General features: G+C 36.4%; 1 protein-coding gene across 2 annotated transcripts in view; it reads left to right on the forward strand.

Moving 5' to 3' along the window:
- Positions 1-520: 520 nt before the first annotated feature.
- cbwd2 (COBW domain containing 1, gene 2) overlaps positions 521-25642 on the forward strand; it is a 30977-nt gene continuing 5855 nt past the window's right edge. The window contains exons 1-12 of one of the 2 annotated variants that reach the window (XM_012961026.3): positions 521-649; positions 2115-2232; positions 6111-6197; positions 6514-6610; positions 7892-7983; positions 9667-9726; positions 10206-10243; positions 13882-13928; positions 14450-14536; positions 16486-16530; positions 18358-18414; positions 20990-21038. In XM_012961026.3, the coding sequence (XP_012816480.1) occupies positions 536-649; positions 2115-2232; positions 6111-6197; positions 6514-6610; positions 7892-7983; positions 9667-9726; positions 10206-10243; positions 13882-13928; positions 14450-14536; positions 16486-16530; positions 18358-18414; positions 20990-21038 (891 nt within the window). In that variant the 5' untranslated portion in view covers positions 521-535. 2 annotated transcript variants of the gene reach the window in all.

Genomic DNA, 25642 nt, shown 5'->3' on the forward strand with positions numbered 1-25642 from the left:
GGGATTCTGGGAGTTGTAGTTTGAAGGGCAAAAGGGTGTAGGTAAAACATCTCTGTATATAGTGAAGTGCAGTGTCTGAGGTCCAACCTGCTGCGTTCCTTTCAAGGGTTTCTAAAATTTGCAGTCCAAGTAAATGATGGCTGGCTGGGCAGCACTCAAGCAGGCAGGTTTTAGGTATTTAAAGGGTCAAGGATGACACAAAGTTAACCCCTTCTCACCCAACCTGCATCAGTACCCCCCCTCCCCCCATGCACAGGAACAGGTCCTTGTGCCAGCCTGTAGCTCACATGATGACAGGAATCCATAGCCCTCTACACCCAGCACCTTGTAGTTTCCCAGATCAGCAGCACTAGGTGGTATGGAAAATAAGCTGTGCAAGAGGGTTGTCGGTCAACTCAGTTGGATAGAGATTTTGCAAGGACAGCAGTAATCCGCCCTTTTGAGGAGATAAAGCTCAGGCAGAGCTACAACTCTTCCTGCATACTACTAAATCGACTTCAAGCTCTGCTTCAAAGACACCTCCCACTTCCATTGCATGCTGGGTATTGTAGTTAATTTAAAGAGTATCCGCAAATACCAGCTAAAAGAAAAACTACATTACCCAGCATGCACCGGGCTATTCACCAGGAAAAGGGAAGAGGCGTGTCAGGTAGGATTGAGAACGTTTTAGTGTGTGCGTGTGTGAAAAGGGGGTTTTCAATAGCAACAAAGGGAGCTGAATAGGCTCTTTTAGTATAATCCAACAGTCCAATGTAGGAAGGTAGTTACTAGTTATTGACAGCCTGGGGGGTGTGGAAATAAAGCACGTTTTGTTGGAATTGTTATCAAATCTCTTCAAAGAAAATTCATTGTCGTAGTCAAAGTTGAAGTGTCAGCTTTGTGCCCGGGCCGCTCTACTTCAGTAGTTGCACTGCACCAGCACATTTGTACAGTGCCTGCTTGCACAGCCTCAATCAGATCATAGTATCATAGTAAGTTAGGTTGAAAAAAGACACGTCCATCAAGTTCAACATTAATGCCTATATATAACCTGCCTAACTGCTAGTTGATCCAGAGGAAGGCAAAAACCCCATCTGAACCCTTTCTAATTTGCCGCAAAGGGGGAAAAATTCCTTCAGCTATCTGGTTGCTAGGGTCCCGATTACCATAGCAACCAGGGAGTGGTTTGGATGAGAGACTGGTATATGAATAGGAGAGGGACCGAATAGAAAGTTATAAAAAGTAGCAATAAAACTGTAGTCTCAGAGAAATAGTTTTTGGCTGCCGGGGGTCAGTGACCCCTCATTTGAAACCTACAAAGTTTAAAGACGGCAGCAAATAATCAAAAAAACTATAGGAAATGAGGACCAATTGAAAAGTTGCTTAGAATAGTTCATTCTAGAATATAATAACAGTTAAAAGGTGAACCACCCCTTTAAAGGGCTACTACCTTCCTCAGAACCCACACAAGGCACTAAAACCAGAGCACCCCATATATAGAAATGGTACAGCCTCTACATCCCCCAGCGCATAGGGTTAAATAACATACCCTCTATTACAATGTATTGAGGGGCTCTGAACCCCGACACTTACACTTACAGATGTGATGTCCCACACGTTCTATAATATATGGGATTCTAAAAAAAACTGAAATTTTGTGTTTTCTGCCTGAGCTCTCTATTAAGTCTTTCAGTATCCATTAACTGTCAGTCCCCCTGTCCCATACATTCTATAACATTCTATAAGATGTGCGTGAGAAATGTAAAGTTTAAGTTCTCTGTCTGTGCTCGCTATAAGTCTTCCTGAACTTACTAATGCCAGTTTTAATATATATTATAATATATACTTATGGGAGTTTTTATTGTGATCAGTACTTACCTTTTATGCAGTACATTTCTTCTTCTTTTAAGCTACATAAATATATTAAATATGTGAAAGAAGTGTTATTCAAGCTATGTAAATGTATTCAATATGTGTTTATTTGTATTTGAGGGTTTGCTTCACAGATCTTTTAAGTACCGCCATAGTTTTGTGCTATAGTTATGGGTGCGTTTCTATGGTTGGTTACCTAGGTTAAGAAGATTCCATGAGACGGAACATTGAAAACAACACCTGTCTACCTTTTTTCTTTGCAGTTATCCGCCTACATGGAGGATGAGGAGGACTGCCCAGTACTTGTTCCCATAACAGATTTTGCGCACGCGGATGAGCCAGATCGCAAAATCCCTGTCACTATAATTACAGGTTATTTAGGTAATTTGTTATTAATGATTTTGCATGTATATTTTGTTATAAAGCTATCAATTGACTTAGCACTTTACAAATATATGAAATTAAGTAATAAAATCAAATGATAGACAACTGATGTTTCCAGTTAGTATCAACTCTGTTGTTTGCACTGTATACTGTTTTGATGCTGAGAACACTTTATCTGTAGTGTCACTATATGACCACAAGATGTCAGTGCTAATTAAACAACACTGTAGCATGAGCTTTAAATGAGTTTTACCATAAATGTTCACCCTGAATAGGTTTCTGTATCAAACTTTTTTTATTGGTCTCTACTTCAAAACAAACATTAAAGCCAGTCACCTTGTTTTGGCAATGAACATAGAATGTGTAGATAACTGTAAATTACTCTACTTTAAACAGAACACAATTCTTCCCTCTTGTGTGAGAGTAGAATGTTCATTATATTAAAAAATGCATTATTATTGCATTAAACAAATGTTTGGTTCCCATGCACTAGCTTGAGGGTGTACAAAGGATGTACAAGGTAAGGTGGGTAAACATCATAACACAAAACATAATGTCGGCTGGTGGGTAAACATCATAACACAAAACATAATGCCGGCTATTTGACTATGTAGGTATTGGATCTATAATCTGGAATGCTTGGGACATGAGTTTTTTGCAGATAAGGTAGCACCATATCTTAAGACTTCTAAATGTAAATGCTAAAAAAAATACCAGTAATATTGTTTTGCCATTAACATAAACTTGTGCTAGGCAAGTTATCATCAAGGACAAATGCTGTCTTATTATTACAGAAAAATAGCAACTCAATCTTAAATTAATAATTCTTTGTTTAAAGGAGGACTCAACCCCCACTCCGTTTTCAACCAATAGCCCCCACAGCGCCAAGGGTCTTCTTCCCAAACACACTGTTGGCAATATGTAAAAATTCAAAGCACTTTGTACCTACTGTTTAACTGCAGCATTACATAGTAGTTGGTGGTAGTCATCTTTGGCTGTATCACATTCTTTGTCTTTCTAGCACTGAACAGGTGCAAACAAACTGGAATCGAGGACCTGATTAACTTCCTGTGTAAATGCTCCTACATGGCGATGACTGCCAGGGAACCAAGCAATGGGTGTGATGCAGACAAAGTTAGCAGCTGCCAACCCTGCTGTTGATTTGGGGGCTGGCTGGGTGCTCTATGCAGGGGCTTTTCGGTGTGAATGTCTATGTAATAGAATCCTTGGCTGTGTTGGTTTAGTGATATATGGCACCTTCTTTAAATTAAGACCTTCAAAAACATTATGTTAACCTGCAAAACACATGTGGCAGTTTTGTGGCACAACATTTTGGGGAGAATTCACAAAAGTGAAGATAGCCCCTTTTTTGTAATAAAACTGGTGTAAAACACTTTCTCCATATTCAGAAACAGAAATCCACCTAAATTCTGGCTCAACTGCCACTTATCAGTTTACAGACGCTTTTGTGAATTTGTCTTTAAAACAACATTTTCAAAATGGAGTAACTCTAAGGGGCACATTTACTTACTCACGAACGGGCCGAATGCGTCCGATTGCGTTTTTTTCGTAATGATCGGTATTTGGCGATTTTTCGGAAAATTGTCTCAACTTTTTCATAGCCATTCCGAATGTTGCGCAAAATGTTGCAATTTTTTCGTAGCGTTACTACTTGCGTGAAAAGTCACGACTTTTTCGCAGCTTTCGCGCCGAGTACGAAAGATTCGGATTCATTCAAGCTTCAGTATGGTGACTTTCCTTGGGCCAGGTTGGAGCTGCAGGGTGCCATTGAGTCCTATGGGAGGCTTCCAAAATCATGCTAAGTCTGAAAGTTTCGCCCGCCGCTTACGAGCGCTCAATACAAAAAAGTCGCGACAAGATACGCGCAAATCGTATTGGTAACGAAAAAGTCGCGACAATTTCCGAAAAGTCGTAAAGGCGACGAAAAAATCGCAAAAAATATGAAAAAGTCGCAAAATGTTCGTTTTCCAATCGGAATTTTTCCAATTCGGATTCGTGGGTTAGTAAATGTGCCCCTTTGTGTAACCCTGTTTTGCTTTCTTTCACCTAGTGTTCACTTCACTCATCTGGTAAGGGCACCATTGGGGAGATTAGCAGCCTTTTGTCAGGGAACAAATTTTTGTCTAACCCTAGAACAATAGGTGCAAAAAGCCTCATTAACATTTTATAAACAAGTAAAACATTGATTAAACAAAAAAGTGTAGTTTATACAATCTTGTATATAAAGTTTTTACCTCACATTTGCACTATTATGCTAGTTTTAGCTCAATGTATGAGGCAACGATAATGTTTTAAGTGAATAAATTGTATACATCTTTATTTAAAGGAAAAGGAAAGCCTCCCAGGCAAATTCTTAGTTTTAGCAGCACTTTAACTGACACTTGCCCCAACTTATCTGTGCCCCCATAGCAGAACTATAGAAATGCATGACAACATTGGCCATTACCTTTAGCTGTGTCACTTCTGTTTCCAGCAGCCATCTTGGTGATCAGCAAACAGCGCATGTACACTGGCACCCACACTGGCCTTTTGGTTGGACAGGCCCAACAGGGCACTACGGAAAAACCTGGTCAGCCCTGGTCTTGTTGGGCCCCTTTTTATCAGGCATGTTGGTGGGTGAGCTGGATTGCTTTGGACTAGAAGTAGTGCAGGGGTGGGCCCTTGATTCACTTCTTCCCATAAAGAAGATATTTAGACCCTTAAATCATATAGCAGAAGTGGACCTACAGAAAAATTTTGGCAAATACAAAGCCCAGCTTCTCTTGAAAAAAAATATGTATAGTTTTCCTAGGCAAACTAAAATTCCCGTACAGGAAAGGCCCCTAAAGAGAAATGACAAATGGTAAATAAATCCTGCTGGTAAAATCATTATTACAGGTCTCATGTAGACGTAGGACTTGGTTTGATAACAAACTGACAGAAGACAAATTCATAACAAAATTGTTGGTAAAATGTCATCTTAAAGACAAAATCTGAAAACTGTGTGTTTAAAAGACAAATTCACAAGTGCGCAGATAGAAGTTTTGTGAATAAGGCAGAAAATCTGCTTTTACATATTTTGAATCTTGCAAAACAAATAGTATAGAGCAGAATAGTATAGCAGCTCTTTAGCTCCCCATTTATTCCCCCTTTATAATTGCAGTGTTTAAGGGATGCAGTGAGACCAATTCTGCCAGTCCCTCATTATTGCTATGACTGTGCTTTAGGGTGTATAGATATTGAGTAACAAGGCTTGAGTTGAAAATGTTCAAAGATCGTAAAAAAAAACCCACACAGTGTACCATAAGCCTTATGCATGTAGGATTAAAGGAGAAGGAAAGGTAAACACTAAGTAAGCTTTATCAGAAAGGTCTATGTAAATACAGCCATAGGCACTTACAGTAATGCTGCACTGTGCGTCCACTATCAAAAGAAACACAGGATTTCTTGTCTTCTTTTTTGTAAACATGATGTTCCAGTGTCTGACTTCCTCTCTCAGAAACATCCTTAATTCCTGTGGCCAGAGTCTGTGCAGTTCTCTTCTCTCTCCTGCTCCCCCTCCCACTAGAATGCTAAGAACTCCCTCCACCCCTCCCTTAGGCACAGGCTACACAATTCTAGACAGTGAGGGAGGGGGGAATGTGAGACGTACCATGACGTCTAGGAAATGCTAAATGGAAAGTGTAAACCCCACCCCATGCCTGAGACGTAGAGGTGGGGCAGGCAATATATGATTGATATCTGAGATCTTTAAATATCCTAATAACAGTTATGGACGTTCATAAAAAAAACTTTTGGTTTCATGTTTAATTTGAAAAGGACTTTTATTACACAGCTTTTTATGTCTGGGTGACAGGTCCCCTCTTATTTTACAGGTGCAGGAAAGACTACACTGTTGAACTATATTCTGACAGAACAGCACAACAAAAGAATTGCTGTAATTATCAACGAGTTTGGGGAAGGTAATGAATGTGCCCCAGTTCAGAATTATGAATGAAATAGTTTTTAAAGCTTATATAAATTTAGGGAAGCACAGATTATATAGTGACTAACCTATTTGGAACTTTTAACACATTTTGGATTAGTAAGCAAGAGTTCAACTGTTTGAATTAGATACCACTTGTCTAGCATGGCCGTCACTAATATCATAACAAACATCTGTAATACTGACTATGCTGCAGAACCACACATTCTTGTATTTCCTTTTAGAATCATCATTGAATAAAATGATTATAATATTGAATATTATGTAAAAATGGAAAAATGTACTGTTTGCAGGAAGTGCTGTGGAGAAGTCTTTAGCTATAAGTCAAGCTGGTGAACTGTATGAAGAATGGCTGGAATTAAGGAATGGCTGTCTCTGTTGCTCAGTAAAGTAAGTAATACTTTTTGAAGTACATTTGTCACAGGTTTATTATGTTCCTGTCAGTGGAGATTAGCAAATAGCCTCAAACCAAATATGGATCATGTTGCAGACTGTAGCCATTCCTGATTGTTTCCAATGGTGCAAACCACACTGGCTACATTAACTTAAAATCTGCTAAATTAGGGTGGCATGTGCCTTATTGGTTTTAATAGTGTCAAAAGAATGGACCTGGGGTGCCTTAAGAACTATGGTTATCTTTTCACTGCATGTTGTGGTCACAAAAACAGCCAAAAATTGTTCAGTTTTAAAATTTATATTGTTAAGTTAACTTGTACGTGCAGTATACATTTTTTAAAATAAAGTGATTTTACACTATTAGGGGAGCTCCCCCAAATTTATATATTGTAGTGAATGACTTTGGGTGTATAATTGAATTTTAAATACTGCATACTGTTAATCCGATTGCTCTCTTAGAGCTGCAATCACTTGGATTCTTTTTCTGTATGGATTGATTGCATTGAGGACTGTAGGAGATACTTTCCATAGATGCCAGTACTCTCTTTGAAGCCTTCTACTGTGTTGGGATTATGATCCTAATGATCTAAATGACTAAAGTCACATTAAAAAGTTTATCCTTGAGAATTCCTAATTGAGGGGTGGTATGTTAGGAAATGAGTCACTTTTTCAGATACACTTTCAAGTTATTTGTAGCACATTGAGAAAAAATTGTTCCCCTATGCATTTAGTGTGTGGTGCTTTTTATCACACCGCAGCACATAGTTTCATGTATGCCATTTAGCTAATCTGGTCTGTATTCTGAGGTATGGAGACAAATGTTGACCATTTTATTTTGTATCCTTATGTAAGGATGACTTATTTTAGGTTGTTCGTCATTCACATCATGCCATATGCAGTCTTAGGACTCTATCACATTCATACAAAATCCCCCATATGTAATAAAAGGCACTAAGTTTGCCAAGGAGCTGTAAACCATACAACCCATATGATGCTTGCTTTTAAACTGGTGACCAGTAAATGCTTCCTGCTGATTGGTTGCTATGGGTAATTGCACTTGTTCAAACTTAGTGCCTTTTATTACGTAACCCCAAATAAGTCTTAATATTTATTCCCCTATGCTTAATGTTCTGTGAAACCTGTTAGAAGTTATAAAACAGTAGATGCATAAGTAAATGCCAATTTGCAAATATTCATTATACAATATGAGAGCCATTGAAATTGAAAATGCTTACTGAAGTCTCTGTGTTTTAAATAAATATTTTTCTATTACAGAGACAATGGTCTTAAAGCCATTGAAAATCTAATGCAGAAGAAAGGGAAGTTTGACTATATACTTCTGGAAACTACTGGATTAGCAGATCCAGGTACCATTTGACTTGAGTTATTTATGAAAGTATACTTTAGATACTATAACAATTTCAAAATTATAACAATAATACAGCTAAAAAAATATAGGTATCTGTAAGATCACTCATCTCTTAAAAATGTGCACTTGTGCATTTTTAGGCAACAACTTCTCATGCAAGGCCACCCACAGCATTTTCCTGTCTTTTATGTTATTATGATGGCCACTGCAAACAGTCTAGATTAAAATATGCTGTATAATCCTAAGAAAATGCCACTAGCAGTCACTGTACTATATAAAACAGTCATTTTAAGAACATAGATAAATAAAAATATTTTGCAGTGCTGTACAACACAGGGTTGCCACCTCTTCTGTCTGGGAACTCTGTGTTTTAGAGCCTGATTATTTTATACAACTGTGTTTACTTATATGAATTAACCTCATGTCAAAGAAAGGTACCTTCCAGGAACCAAATTATGGTAAAATTGGTTAAATCCAAAGTTGATAAAACAAATACTTCTTTATATTGCATTTTTTTTACTAGCAGAGCCTTTATTCTTTTTGCATGTAATTGTGGAGAAAAAAGTATTCAGTAAATGCTTTATGGTTCTGTAGGGCATCCTTAATTTAATTTTGACTCTAAATCGTTGTATATTAATTGTACTTTCATTGTGTTTTTACATTTGCTCTGGCATATTGAAGAAACTTCTGTTACCATGTCAGAAACGAAGAAATGCTACTGACATTTCACTTATTTGTATTTGGCAGCCTGACACACTCCTGTTCAAGGCTAAATAATTGTCATGCTAAAGTAATTTCTTGAAGAAAGGACATTGATTCAATGCTTGTTCATGGCAAACCACATTTTACCCAAATTGGAAAACTATTAAGCTTTTTGGGAATCAAATCAATAGGTATCAGAAAGCCATTAGGTTGTGTGGCCCTTGCTATATCTTGCTTGGCTGAGCATTTCCCGCAGCTGACAAGTATTACAATGTTGACATACAGTGATGTCTGGAAGGCCACATCTCATCATGTCTGAGAGACAGCACAGAACGTCTCAGCGAGCCCTGTTATCATTGCTTTTCTGCTAGTTCTTCATGGTTTCAGACAGCCCTGTCATGTAGAAGTCTGCTAATGGGTTTGAGAATGTGCAGTATTTATTCCCCTTTTACTGCTAATGTTTCTTTTGGCAGCAAGGTTCTATAAATGGATTAAAATGTTTAATATATTGTAATATTAGTGTAAATTTTAGCCAAACACAGCAGCAGGTTGTTTCGAAGAAGCATGACCAAAGTTTGCCTCAGTCCAGTAATCCCTTGCAACCAATTAGATTATTGCGTTTATTATTCCATTTCTACTATAATAATTGAATCTTATGTTAATTGGTTGGAGTGTGATACAGAACTAGGACATTTATCCATATTAATCGGAGTGTAGCAAGCCTAATCTAATCAATTTTATACAACGATAAAGTTCTTTTGTAATTTGCTGAAAGATCTCACGTCCAGTACTTAAGGGTTGAGGGTGGTCAGCACTGAGTATACTGTAAAGATACCATTGGATGCAGAAAAGGTTTACTTTGACCCTCTTTTAGACTGTGGCATTATTGTACATCACCAGCTTTTTCATGATATTTTCTGCAACAGTGTAATTTTATCTTGTAATTAACTTGCACTTGGGGATTTCTGTCTTATGATAGGTGCAGTAGCCTCTATGTTTTGGGTGGATGCTGAACTGGGAAGTGACATATACTTAGATGGTAAGCAAACATCTGAGATACAGTATTAATACTGGTAAAATGTATAGGTGATTTAACTGACTTTGTATAGTGATAAGTGCTCTGTGGTATCTGACTACTGAACAGTTAAATATAGGCCTGTATTGAGCAATTTGGCTTATTGCTGTTCAGGGGTAGATCAGCACCTGCATGGCAAACTTTAGGTTTTAAGATGTCTGCAAATGTTATATCACTGGTAATTAAATAATTAGCTTTAGAGCAAGAGTAGTTTACCAGCAGCCTTGTCTGTATACCCAGAATTGCTGCTAAATTTTTATAAAAAAAAAAAAGTAAACATTTGACAAAAAAATATCACCCTCTCCAAAAAAATGGCTTCTTGGGGGAAAAATAAATGTCTAATTTAGTTTTAATGATTGCATTTATATTGTTTGGAGTTTGATTAAAGGCCTTATGTGGAGGCTATGCACCATTTTACCCTTTGTTCATTTGTACTTTTATAGGCATTGTATCTGTAGTCGATGCTAAATATGCACTGAAGGTAAGAAGCTAACTGTTGATTGGAAGTGATAATGACTGAGAGGTCAGTTTTCTCTGTGTTTTAGTTTTGTGTACAATGAAGTAAAAAAGCCACCTATAAATATACATGATATTGCTGCAAAAACATTCTAATATTTTTGTAAAAGGGCTACTATAGATTATATTTTTAATTTGTTTTTGTAATGTATGTAAATCAATTAATAACTTTGCTTGCACTTTCAGGTTTGCACATAACTGCATTGTTCCTAGGCTATCTGGCCACAAACAATAGCTATAATGCTACAGACGCTACATTAAAAGGAAAGTCATTTGGCATTTTACTGCCAATAGATTTGCCACATTAGTGCCACCTAGAACAATATATTTATTCTGCAGGGCCCTTGAAGCTCCCTCCATTTGTTTAAGACAACATCAGCCATTTTAAGTAGCTTCCTGCTGCAGCTCTAGCTGTTGTAACTCAGTTGACACATTCCTAAGGGTGGGGGGAGTAAGTTTTATGAATTCTTGTGGAAGGGGAGAGAGGAGAGAACTGGAGCGGAAGTCACAACGTGTTTACAAAAAAAAGAAACAAGAAATCCAGTGTTTCTTTTGATAGAGCGCTGCAGCGTGTGCTTATGACTGTATTTGATATTTCTGATAAAACTTCGTTTTTACCTTTCATTCTCCTTTAACTGGAATACACCCTAGACTTTACACATAAATACTATAAAACTAGGACAGCATAGGTACTTATCTGTCCTATATGCAATTCAGCTGGAAAGTTAAAATTTAGCATCCCGTTAACTAAAAGACTTTTTTTCAAGTGAAGTAGTCTCTTTACTGCCATAAAATATCCATCTTGCCATAAAGAGACATGGCGTGGAAAGGCAGACAAAATACTGCGAAAGTTATTAAATATCTTTCATTAAAATATTTGATTGTAAATTATACTATGCAAACAAAATATGCAAATTGAAATGGCAGTGTGTTTGCCTTTGTTCTATTACATATCCCTAACTTTCCCTCATTCAGGCCACTGAACACTATTTTGTCTGCCTCCCCACAACATGTCTCTTTATGCATGTGAACTTTTACACAGTGGATTGGACTGTGAGAGGCTTATAGCACCCTACAACAACTACAACAGAGTTACAAATGCAGACAACTTTGTTTTGAAAGTTTAAGGATAAACACCTATTGTATTTCTCTTCTTAATATGTCTTTATTTACCTGATAAGGAAAAATATGCAGTAATAGGGCAATAAAAGAGGTAATTGTTTAATGTTCTTCCCACTTTATATGGATTATTGCTGATATAATTTATATATATATATATATATATATATATATATATATATATATATATATATATATATATATATATATATATATAAAGCATAAAAACCTTACTGCTGGTTGCAGATGTGATCCTTTAGGTTGTGCTATAATGACAATGAGTTGTGTTCAGGAATGCAGGGAACTTTTTACAGTGTGGAAATTTAACCCAGTGGTACCCTAGTCAGCACACCCCACCCCCACCTTGATGTGCATGCAACATTGTGGACATTAAGGTATCCCTATAGAAAGCCAAGGTTAACCCCCTCTAAAGCTGCTATGAACAGGCCCTTCAGTTGTGATATGGTAAATACGGCCTGGCTTTTTAGCTGATGGCTACAATACTGTTGCAGAATTTTTTTCGAACCCTTCCTGTCACGATTTCTAGTGTTTGGCATGTGAGTAATGTGTGCGCCCAATTCTTTTGCCGCAACTGAAGTGCATCAATGGACCAAGGGTTCTGAGGGAACCCTGGAGCCACCACCTGGTCAGGAGGTAACAGAAGCTCCTGGGTTCCCCTGCATTAATAGGGGCAGCAGCACTCGATTCGGAATGGAAGGCAGGATGGACTAAGTGGCGCCAAGCGCAATTGTAGAAAAGTGTAAGGAGTACATTTTGATGCAAGTACTTTTAAAGAAAGTGGTTTACATGCAACTGATTGCAGGGACTATAACTGTGATTGCGAATGTAAATGAGCCTCTTGTCATTATTTCATTTTATCATCAGATTTTAGTTCCTACCTTGCTAGCATAGCACACACTCCTGTGCCATTTTCTCTTGTCTCTCTTTCTAGGCAAAAAAAACACATGAAAGGCAAAAAATAATTTATTGGGGGTGTTTAATAAATTCTGTCAAAGAATGGAAAGCAAATTATATAATCATAAATTGTTGAACTACTTTGTAAGCTAACAAGCCTTTGCACATTTAAAAAAAAAACAAAAACATTCATCCCTCACACATCTGACAGACTGTCAGTTTAATAGAAACTTTCCATTTGCCAATGGCGTAGAATTAAGTAACTTTGTGGTTTTGTGCAGCTGCTCTGCTTGCTTTTTCATTCCTTTGCCAGTGAATCTTGACCTCAATAGCTGGGTTTCATTTAAGGGAATACAAGGCAGCGACATTAGAAGAATAGGGAGCAATTTAAAGAGTGTCATGCTTCACAGGTCTGGATCAACCACAGACCCATCTCCAGGATGTCACTGCACAGCTACACTGCTAAATTGAAAGTGAAGTGGTAATTGATATCATGAACGATCAGCTTAATGGGAATGTCACCCAGAGATCGGAAATATTCATTTCTATCATGGACAAATGATTGGGCAACACAACATGTCACTTGATTTCTAGCTGGATTTAATAGCTCCTAAGTTCATAATTATCTTTAGCTGCTTGAATAAATACTGTGGAATTTTTGTTTCTGTATTATATGTAGAGCCTGCCTGAATATGAAGAAATAACAATCATTTATTAATAGTGAAATATATGGCATATAGTACATTATATTACATGCAAATAATATCTCTTTGAAACAATTATTTCTGCTATGCATCCAAAATTTTGCAGCCGTGAAAGTAGAAATTGTATTATTTAATGGACTGACATTTTAAATTGGATATATCCCTTTTGTATTCATGTATCAGGTGCTGGAAGATGTTTTCTATTTATCTATTATGTGTTAAGTTATTGGGAACATTACTACTATAAAAGGGAGATTGGTGGGGGTCACAAGAACCCTGTTAAAGGATTAGCATAGTTGAAAAGGCATATAAAAACGTAATACAGTAAATTGCTGCAAAGGAAGTTGTAATTTGCAAAAGTTACCTTCTTTTTTTTGCTTTACGAACAACAACATTGTAAAATTCAGTGAGACCCAGTGAAAATTTTTTGTGGGAACAAAAAGTGGTACAAACTAGTATATTTAGTAAAACTGCACTACACAATAATAATGCACAGGTGTATCCGGTACCTGCTAATCTAGCTGCTGTATTGCTATACCTGCCCTTACTCCTGATTGCTGCCATTTTTCAGCTTGCCCTCCCCTTTGGTGATGGCAGGTCTGGTGCAGGTTATAAAGAGAATAATGTGTTTTTTCTTCAGTGTATCTTTATGTTTCTATTCAGTACCAACATATGTGGCACTGTGCAATAAGTAGGGTTATTTGGCTATACCTGCTGATATTTAAGTAAGCCAGTAACAAATGTAATTGTGTGCTTGTTTGGTTCTATTTTGCACACACTGCTTTATAAGATATTGCTCTATATGATGGCTTTTCTAAAATTTCTGCATCTTCGTGTCACACACATACTTTTTTCTCTGTCTCAGCACCTTCAAGAGGAGAAACCAGAGAGCCTTATCAATGAGGCAGCAAGGTAAAATTTTCAGTTATAAAAGCAAGATTTAGCTTTGGATTTTAAAACAGGACATTTACTTTTATTCTTGGTGCTTGAAGGAGAACTAAACCCTAAAAATGTATATGGCTAAAAATGCCATATTTTATGTACTGAACTTATGGCACCAGCAAAGTATCAGCATCTCAATAGCAGCAATGATTCAGGACTTCACACTTGTCACAGGGGGACCCCATCTTGTAAAGTGTCTATAACACTCACACACTCTGCACTAAGCGGCTGTTAAGAAGCTAAGCTTAGGGGATGTTGCAAATTATCAAGAAGAAAATATGATTTGACTATATTATATGCAGGCTACAGGGATGATTATTAAATTCTGATGCTAATTACACTGAGCTGCTGTGTAGTAATGTTCTGTAGTTATTACTAATCACCCTTATATTGTGCCACCCTCTTCTATATTATTTTATATTGGTGCATTTAATTGGGCTCATATATGTAATATACAGTGCTTAGTATTCTGTATTGTTTATGCTTCTCAGGCAGGTGGCTTTGGCTGATGTACTGATCATAAATAAAACAGATTTAGTTGCAGAAGAAGAACTGGATGCCGTAAGATCAACCGTGAGGTAAATGTTGCAGTAGTGATTTCTATATTTTGTTATTGTTGTAAAGTTTTTAAATAAAGCAGCATACTAAATATGCTATATATAAATATGTTAAGTACTGTAAGGTTAATTGTATTTATTTCAGTTAAAAAATCAATGACAGTTATAATATTCCTCACTTTGTAAATGCTTGAGATTTTGTATGTTTTGTGCTAAGCAGATACTATATAAGTAAAGGCAGTGGTGTATTTGTAGCTCTTGCTACCCTAGACATACTTAGATAATGATGTCCCTCTCATTTTCCTTCTACCATTTTAGTTCCTTAATGTTAGCCCCATTACCTTGTGCTTAACATAATTCTCAACTAGTCATTTAGGGGATATTCTTTACCTTACCAAAACCAAAAAGGGAGGATTATTGAACCATGACCAGAGACAGCAAATTACTCCTTTATCCCCCTGTAGGCAATTGTGCATACAAAACTGCATGTTCAGTAAAACAGATTCCAGGCCTTATTTATAAAGTGCAGGGCAGGGTATAAACTGCAAACGACTACATTTTTAGCTCTTTGCACCCTGCCCCGTGTATTATAATATGGGTGCCTGTGCTTCTTTGACGAAAATAGCGCTGCTGTCATTCGGAAGAGGTTAAATTATGAGGGGTGGTAAGTGGGGTATGTGTTGGTTTAGAAATCTTGATACCCCCCAATGCTTCCTTCCTTGCCCTTGTGGGTCATGAGCCTTGTGAAAAGTATATTAAACCTGCCTCCTCAGTTTAATAAAGATTGTGTCTCAAACTGTGTTCTCTGATCTAAACAAATCTGAGGTTTCCAGATTGGGGCTTAAGTATCCTTTATGGTTTAAAATTGTTTAGGTCCCCATAGATGGTAACAAAATAATTGATGTTTTTATTATTTAATACATTGGCCACATCTAGCATGTAACTCAGATTTTATTTTATCTCTGCATGTTAAATAGTATTGCAACTGCCTTCATATTAACACGTATATATTTGTGGATATATATAAGATTTTCTATAAAAACATTCTACACCTATGCTTTACTGTACATTTACAGAAAAATAAAGATAATATAAGGAATAAACTTTTCCTTTAGCTTAACAATTTTGTTGCATTAGTTGTATTTCCCTTTAGCTGTGTGCAGTAAGTCATGTGCATAACATACTGAATCACAGTAAAGCACTCTTGAATTCAGACTGATTTCAAATGCACATCTATACAACATTTTACTGACACTGCTGTAAGAGGAGATGAGTAAAATCAAAAGTATCTTCTGTCTGTCCTCACAAGTAAAATCTGCCTGATTTATTGTTAATAAACTAAAAATTGCAACAAGACAAATACCAGTGCCTTCTGTTTCTTTTTTGATAATACCAGTGCCTTTTGTTTCTTTTTTACTGACTGATCTATTGTCCAGGATATTGCCTATTTTGGGTTTTATAATCAAGAATCTAATTGTAAAAATGATTTTACTGCAAAAAAAATAGTCTAAAATTGTATTTTTTATCAGTTTGATAAAAAACATATAACATTAAATAATAGTTCCCTCTTATTGAGGGAAAGTGTGTAGAGAAACAGATGCAAAGAAAGTTGTGTAAAATATTTGAGAAAAATAAAATAACTATAACGTCTCTCAGGCTGAATATTATTCTGGCAGAATGTAAGAAAAAATATTTGGTATTGCTGTGTAGTTACCCAAAGATTTTAAACATGATTTTGTGATTTCAATATCACTGCAGTTTTTAATAAATTATAATAAAGGGAGTTTTCTTTCTTCTTACAAAAGAAATGTCTTTGCAGTTTTTAGAGTGGCGTTCTGTATAATAAATATAGTGCTATAAAGGTACAAACTGTTTTTATATGTTATTGTCATTTATTTGCAACACTTACTAACCATACGAAGAAAATGATTGCATGTACTTCATTTCATGTTTTTTTCTCTCTGTTTAAGCTCTATCAACGGACTTGTCAAAATTCTGGAGACCCAGAGAGCAAGGTAATTAAAGCAGTTAATATACCCTATAGAAGAAACATACCAAGATAGATAGACTTTATCATGCTTTGTCTACATTTTAATACATTTGTTTAAATAGTATTAGATGTGTAAATTTCACTGTTGTTCCTTTACATTTCTAGTCTGTAATATGTAGTATTTTCAATTTATTTTTAGAAAATGATTATATAAACTTCCATTTTATTATTTGGGTATTGTGGGTTACAGGTGGCATAGTAAATATTTTTTTAAATAAATTTTAATTCTGCTATTTCTCCACAAGCAGAATATAGTTCTTCTTTATTTACTTTTCTAGTCTGTAATATGTTGCATCTCGCTGAAATTTATAGTTTACAAGGTAAAACATAGTTCTTAAAGTTGTTATATCTAAAAATATATATTTCCTAAATGCCAATTTAGTGGAAAAATTTTAGCTGAGATGTTCATTGCATTTAGTTGAACAAGTACTGGTCATTTGTACATAATTTTGTAAAATCTATATAAAATATTTCCAGCGTTTTTCCCAGTGATTATATATCTAAACTTTGATAGATTAGTGAATGTGTTGCAAAGTTCGAGAAAAGCATTTTACAAAGCAGGATGCATATTCATTATAGTCTGTTCATTTTATTAAATAAGCTTTATTAAGAAATACAAAAATAATCATCAAATGTAGTTTTAATATGATAACGTCATAAATGTAAGAAGCATTAGGAACAGGAAAAGAGGGTGAAGCCTGATTTTGCATTTTAATGGGTGCACAGAAAGGGAACACTATTACATTCTTCTTTTCAAGCAACTGTTACCATAAGTCAGTGTTTCTTTAGAATTGTTTGTATTGAGGAGGATTGACTCCTTTAACAGATGAAAAGATAATTGAAATGGGAAATTGTGTGGGTTGGGAGCTCACTGTTGCTTTCCACTGGGTAGTTAATCCTAAGGCATCCTGCTTTGAATGGTATCAGTAACCTGCAACTCGCTAGTAAAGCAGCTCCCTGCTGGAGAAAGGTTTCCATTTCTCAGTCGCTCCCAGTAATGACTGTCATGTCCGTTTACACGGCACGCACTCCTGTTGTTTTTGAAGCTTTGTTCAGACTTAAATCAATGTGCTTAGTGCTTCATTATAACCCACTATCAATAACATTCTCCTTGTATTGAAGAAATCAAGCTGCGTGAAAGCTGTCCGCTGTTTAAACACGCGCAGATCGAAGTTAAACAAAACTTAGTTCACACTCAAACAACATAGAGGATACTGAAGGCAACACGAAACATGCCATTGTTTTCCTTGCATAATTATATGTGTATATTTTAAGAGAGAGAGTGTGAATTTATGCACTTAATTACTGCTTATCTTCTTCATCATTTATACCTGTACTGCTTACTTTCTCCTTGTTATTTTTACAATTATAAAATGTTTGCATTTATAAAATAAATGTACCAGTGTAAGTTTATAGGTACAGTTGCTTACCTTTATTGGTTCCTCTTTACACGCGAATACATTTAACACTATATTGTACTGTGGTATAAAAATGTCATTTATCTATCTTTTCAAAAACAAAAAACATTTGTCTCCCATCTTGCATTCCAGAGATAGATACCTAGGGACTGGAAAATATTGAATGAAATATGTATAGAAACAGCTTTAGATAATTCATTGAGAAATATTGTAATTTCAGTAGCAGTCATCATACAATTACCAATAAACATTTTATAGTCCATCTAATAATATGCCAAACAAAAAATCCCTACCCTGAAATGAGTTGCAGAGAATAATTTCAAATGAGAAGTTTCTATTTGCATTTAACAGTTGACTTTCTTCATTTTCCCAAGGGTTAACTTAATGGATATACTGGACCTGCATGCATTTGACAGCCTCTCTGGAAAGGGGTAATGTATTTTAGGAAGCACATTAAGTGCCACAAATATTTCTTTTTATTCTGTATTTATGTTTTTTTTTTAAGTTTTTAAAGTTTAAACTGCAAGATCAGCTTGTATGCTGTGCAGCCACTGCATCACGTTCCAAATGTAATTTGTTACCCTTTTGAAGTCTGTCTATCTTTAGTTTACAGGTCCATTTTATTATTTTCCAACCTAAAAATCTAAGTAGTTTTACTTTCACTCCATTTTCCATTAACTGCCCCACCACCACTTAAGTTCATGTTTCATTTAAATATTTGTTCAAGTTTCTTCCCTCTATAAGGCGGAGATTTGTAGCTTGTGGGTGTCCTACTACTGCTTAATGAACTATTTAATAATGGGCCTTTGATTCCCTCTTTAGCACGGATTTGCTTTAAGCACAGGTAGTAAATAGCTAAAGCAATCCTTTCAAGATTAACCAGCTGCGAGGGATTAAACTTGACACCCTTCCTGCCTCAACCCCCTATAGATTCCCATTCTCTCCAGCCGCTTGTCTACACATACACTTTCCCTCCCTTCTTTCATGCCCGCTGTTACCAATTTACCCCATGCCGACCCTCTTAAAACCTTGCAGATGTTTTGTTTTGAAGTCTCTGCCAGACCCCATACAAATGAGTATGTGTAACAATAGACAGGGAACGTAATCTGTTAAACAATATTTGGCTGTAAATCTTCTCCAAATGTCTCCTTAATGTCTGCTTAGGCATTTGATTAGGCCGTGACACTATGCGCCTGCAGAGGTTAAAGCACCTGTCTCACAATCCGAAAGGAAATGATTCTGTTTGCTAAGCATTTTCACGGGTGTAAGCTGCCACTGTGTATAGGAGGTGAAGAAGGCAACATGTGTTCTACCTTCAAAATAGACAGTAATTTATCATTTTCTCATTGATATTATAAGGGACAAGAGATAACTTGTGTGGCTTCCACCAATTATTTTATTAGCAAGTTTTGGTATGGAGACTGCTTGACATGTAGTCTTGTCACTCCTACAGGACTGTGCAAATCTTGAGCCTGAAGGTGGAATTGTTAATTCACAAGTAGCAAACAATATCTATTATGCTGTACAATTGATAGAAAATCCAAAAACTGTGACACAATTATAACTGGTGTAAATAAAGGAAGAAGGCTTTGCCCTTAATTATAAAGTAGACTATAATGATATATTTGTTTTTATCAGAATTATCTTCTTGCATACTATACTCAGGGTGCTGGAAAGGACCTCAAAACAAAGTACATATTGTTTTATATAGGGACAGTTCACCTGTAAAATGTATATTTAGTATGATATTACTATATTTTGCACCCACCAAGAACATTTTTTCACACTTGGGTGTCTCTGCAGTGTTGTATATTCCAATATGGTTAACAGATACAAAAGGTTTGGGTCCCCTGGTTTTGAAAGTCAGCAACAAGGCTTACTGAGCTGCTACTGAGAAACATAAAGGGAGAAAAGTAAACTACACATTGCAGAAACATACAAACATCTCAGGAAAATAGAAAGTAATTAGAAAAAGACAATATCAAACAGATTTATCAAAAATCAACTTTGGGAATTTAGAGGAATTTCTTGCAGTTCAATTCTGTTTCCTATTTACCAACACTTTCCTAAATTTCAGTAACACATTGGCACATTTATCACAGCTGCTGAATGTGTTTGTTTGAGTGTGTTTACTGTTTCAAGCTATTAAATATATCCAGCCCGAGTGTGGGCTCCGCTCCGCGTGCACACACTAGGCCTGTTGCTATACCCTTTAGGCTAATGCCACATGTAGCATATTCTTGGCAAGCTGAAAAACGCTCTGCGAGAATATGCTCCTACTCTTGAAAATCATCTTACCTGTGCCGGCACCCAAAAGCCTGGAAAAGGCTTGGGTGCATATCCGACAAAAAAGTGAAGACTTTTAATTTTCGGCGGGTATCAGCTACATGTGCCTCCACCCAAGCATATTCAATGCATTTGGTTGCAGGCACAGGTAATAGCATTTTAAGCGTATGTAGCGGTTTTCGACTTGCCGAAAATATGCTCCATACGCTCCATGTGGCAATAGAGAGAAGTGGATATATGCTGTTTCTGCCCTCACCCTTACATTTTATGATAAAAGTCATACATTAGGGTGTACTATTTGAAAAAAATAAGTTTTCTTAAGCTAAGCTGCCCCTATAAAACAATGTAAAAATGCTTTGTCCCTGCAGTTTCAAATCCACTGCTACCTAGTATGTCACACCTTGTCTGCAGTGAGTTTTGCAGCAATAGTATAATATGAAACTATAGTTACCTAAATTGCAGCTGCGTTTGTAATGGAAAATGAAGCAGATTTCTATGGTTGTTACTTTTCTGTAATCAAAAGACATAGGAATTTTTGCACACTTTGTTCACATTTATTTTTTAGATGCTCTGGTGGGTTTTGCACTGCAGTACAGGTATAGTCAAACATTGCTTAGTCCCTTGTACTGTATATTTTTATGGTGACAGCTGCTGATTTGGGAGTTGTTATATATGTGGATGAATGTAATAAAGTATGATGTGAGTAACTTTACTTTTCAGTTTTCAGGATAAATTGGTGGCCAGTGCAGTCCATCCACATCTTGATAAGGTGAAAACAATTTCATTAATATCTGTTTTAAAAAGGCTTCTTTCTCCAATAACTTGTCAATTGGGTATATTGAGAAATTTTGTTGGCTGAACCACCTTGAAGAGCTGCAATTGCTATATGGTATCAGGGGTGATTCTGGCCCATGTGCCGCCCTGAAGTGGCCTTCTTGTGGTCTTTCCCTTTTTGCTTCACTTTTTAATGTCAGAGCGGGTCAAGGGTGGGGGTGCATCTCTAGTACCAAGAATGCAATTGTGCTGTCTTCACTTAAAGAGCCAAATTCCAACTTTAAAACTGCAATTTTGGCTCTTAAAGGAGAAGGAAAGGCTAAATCACTAGGGGTGCCAAATTCTAGGCACCCCCCCCCCCCCCATGATTGTAATCAGCTTGTCACTCTACTGCACATGCGCCGGCCCCGGGATTTAGAAGAAAGAGGAAAGACTTGCTGCAGCTACCTCGGGCTGGTGCGGTTTTCACCTAACAGGAGCACCGGCCAGGGGTTTCAGGTAAGCGATTACAATCACTGAGGGGTACCTAACATTTTGGCACCCCCTCCCCTGTAATTGTAACTTTTCTTCTCCTTTAAAGTTACCAGGGGTGCGTTTTTTGCTGCCCCTGGGAATCTGCAGGGTGCTTCCACTTCAGGCAAGATTCTCATGGTAGCAGCACCCCTGGCATGTATCAGTTTTAATCTGGCCCAATTAACCTGTATACATTTGATGTGACACTTACATACCCAATGGTACAAATATCCAAGAATTCGGCAATTCATTGTGGTATAATACAATGTTAGTAAGCCACTAGATGGAGCTGCTTATCAGACAGGCCAAGCAGTACTGTTGCACAAAGTAAGTGATACCCCATACTTTAAGGGGGTGATTTATCAGGTTTCGAATTTGAATTTTTTCACAATGCTATGTAAATACGAACACTATCTGTAAAAAGTATTTTTTTTTTTGTAGGATTTTTTTTTTGTAGGAATAATGTTTTTCAGTGGAACTATAAATATTATGTGGTCTTAGTCGACATAATAGTCCCTGGGAAGATTTTCAGTAGTGAGTAAAATGGTATTACTTAAAATATATATGTTTATGATAACGACAAAATTAAGAAAATATTATATGATGTGTTTTTTTAATTCACAAGTAACTGAATTGAGTAATAATGTAACATATTTCTTGGTGCAAATCATTTGCATTTATGGACCAACACTGTAGGGAGAATGTGGAATTTCTGCAAAGCTGGCAGGCATTTCGGTATTCACTAGTGTCCATACTTTTAGTCCATGTTTTTAGTACTCACTTCTATGTATGCTAATTGTCACTTCAGATTTGCAGGATTACTTCTTCCCTTGCGCCTAATCAAACAAACCAAGTTCTTAAAGGAATAACAGTCTTCCTCTGCATTTTCAAATATCCTGTGTTTTTTGTGACAAAGCTTAAAGTCACATAAATGTAAATAAAATAGCTGCAAGATAACTGTTCTCTCTCTTTAAGCATCCTCCAGTTAGTAAATTAGCTTTTGAAAGAACTAAATGTCTTCTAAACAATGCAATTATCACAGAAGGGAACCTTGCTGGGAAACAGCTAGTTGTTCTTTTTCATTGAAATGACCACTTGTTATTTGGGAATGGAAATGCTCTGTGAGTCAACAGCTCTGTAGCCTAAGCATGAACAAATGCAGATGGCAAGCCAAATTCATTGCACACTGGAAATTATATTTTGCATTTCAATGCAGCATCAGTATTTTTAAGTTCATTGGCATTTGTTGCCTTGAAGGGAAAATACATTGAGCTTGAGTATATCATTATTGTATTGTCAAATACAAGAACATGTTTTGCCTTTTGTCAAAATCACAAACAAACTTTCAATATGGTCAGTCATGTTTTTTTTTGTATAAAACCAGTATACAGTAGTTTATGTAGCCTATACTGATACTCGGCTTGAGAATTTAAAAGCACTGATCAGATCCCAGCTATAAACCAGTTTCTCTGTTGTTGGCTTCATCAGTGTAGAGCAGGTTTTCCATCTGAATTTAAAAAACCACCAAAAAAAAAAGTGAAAGACAATACATTAAGCAAATGATCCTCCCATATAATAGCCATGCATAATGGCTGGATTATTCTTAACATCTTTTTATATGTCCCACCAAATATGAACACCCACAATTTGCTTTTCTGTACTATCTTATCATTTTAGTTGATATTAGAACAGATTTTTTGCATAATGGAAGCTAGCTATTCATACCTAGATGTAGTCAGGCACTTTGGCTGATTGTGAACATATTGACCAACCAGAACCTCGGAGGGAAGTTCAAGCAGAACATATTGGTTCACTTCAGATCTGGTTATTTGCCCAGGTTGCCACAAACAGATGCAATTTAATCAGTCCCAATGAAAGAGCAATGCATTTGTTTGGTCTTTGGGGTGATGCAATTTATCTTAATACAAAACTACATGGTAAATACATGGCCTTTAAAAATTCACTAGTAACAAAAAACTGTAGCTTATTTATCCCTTCCATAAATTAACACACATAGTGGATAACAGAGGGGTCATATGCCACAATTCCATTGACAAAATAGCTACAGAATGTTATAGCTTAATACATTTTGTTCATTAATGATCAGATTTTCTAGGTTATAACTAAACAAATATATGACCCTATGCTGTAAGATCATGCATTCTTGGTAGCACTTTTTCATTAAGCAACTCCTGATCCAAGAAAAAAAAAATCTTTTTGGTTGTCAAAGGGAAAAAACATCAGACAGTAACCCTGCAGTTTAACATAGTGAACTTCCTGTGTGCAAATGCATTCTCATTTACAATTTCTATGGGTTTAGTGAATCCCGGGTGCTTCCTTCCGAGTAGTGTGATCTAGTTAATCATGGAAGTGTTTATATGCTGTAGAGTGTGATGTTGTTTCTGTGATAACTCTCCTTTCACTTTTCATTGATGTTTTATATTTCACTCAGAGATAAGGGTTCGTAGCTATGATGACCATATTTTTCATAATTGTTAGAGCTTGAAGAAATACTGAACTCAAAAAGATGATAGAAAACTAGGTCCAAGCCCTAGTCATTCAAAAAGTAGACCCAGTCTTAAAAAAACATTGGTACATTTTCAAAATAATATGTTGATCTAAGTGATATATTACTAGAAAAGCCACAAATCACTTTCTCGTTGCAGTCCAAATTTACATGATGGTACAGCCAACAATACAGGCCTGGTTAACGGAGATTGAAGTATTATAGATGTGGGGATTGCTTAGCATGTGGATATGTCAAAAAGATAAAATCGGTACATGGTAGAGTTGATAGTAGACTCTTTTCTATAAATGGATTTATCACCTGCAAAACATCTGGAGTGATAAGTGATGGAGTGGGAGTGTGGCAAGAAATATGTTGCTAACACCAGACAAGAATTTACATGAATGGACATGGTGGCAATGCAAACGTGGCGAGCTGTTATCCAGTAAAACATATACAATCAACTGCCAGAAGGGTATGAGAGAAAGTTGAATGGTTATACTTTATGAAGACAAGAAGCACAAATTGACTAAATTAAGGATTGACATTTAGCCAGTTTCTTTGATCTAGCAGTTTTTTTTGTGTAGATGCATAATATTTCTTATGTGTAACTTGATTGATTATTTATATAATAGTGCCCAATATGTAATGTAAATGTATCGCCCATAAGGCTCTTTATGTGGTTAACAAGTCTCTTGTTTTAAGGATGAAATTGATAGTGCTCTATTAGACAGTGATAGGGTTGGTACACTTGATAAAGAGTATTGACCCGAAACATGTCGTGTTACCACTACCCACCATAAATGTTTTGCAGTAAATTTGCTGAAGCTTTTTTCCTACTTTTTGGATTTTGCATTGATAGGGTTGCTTCCTGGCTGTTACTTTACCAACCTGTAAAAATGCCAGTAAAAATAATGCTTTATGCCAATGTTATCTATAGGGAACAACAATAAAGATATAGGAAGGATAGTATCTTTCCCAGAAAAGGTGGCAACCCTTGACTGTGGGTAAATGTTTTTGTCATACAGGGCAGTTGAAAGGAATTGGGTGATGTTTCCCACTAAACAGTTGTTGAATATAAGGTGTGTATTTTCAGTAAACAGAAAGCTGAGTGGCAGAGATTAGAACGTGCAAATGTTTTTAATTGGCCTACTTCTAACTTCAAATAACCCTGGGCACAACGTGAGAAGACTTTAGAAGTTTATTTGTGTAGAAAACAAAATAAAAAAGAAACAAACAGACCCTCAAAGGGAAGAGAAACCATTGCATCTTCTTGAGAAAATGATTGTTGTTTATTTAGCAGGGAACTGTTAGGAGGGAGAATTACATTTCTCGCCTGGAAACTGACTCATGAGCGAGAAGGCAGTGTTTGGGCTAACACTGTGCAGATTAAAGAACATTATTGCAGCATATAAAGCGAAAAGGAGATCTGTTAATTCCTCATAAAAGGAAGACTAAGATGCAAACACTGCTGGCAAGTGACTATGAAGATCAACAAAGCAATAAACTGCTCTGTGTGTCCAAAGTGTGACCACTTTCACGGACCTTTAGCAGTTACCGGACAACAACAACTCTACTTC

Source organism: Xenopus tropicalis, chromosome 1 (genome assembly GCF_000004195.4).
Source record: "Xenopus tropicalis strain Nigerian chromosome 1, UCB_Xtro_10.0, whole genome shotgun sequence".
Classification (NCBI taxonomy): domain Eukaryota; kingdom Metazoa; phylum Chordata; class Amphibia; order Anura; family Pipidae; genus Xenopus; species Xenopus tropicalis.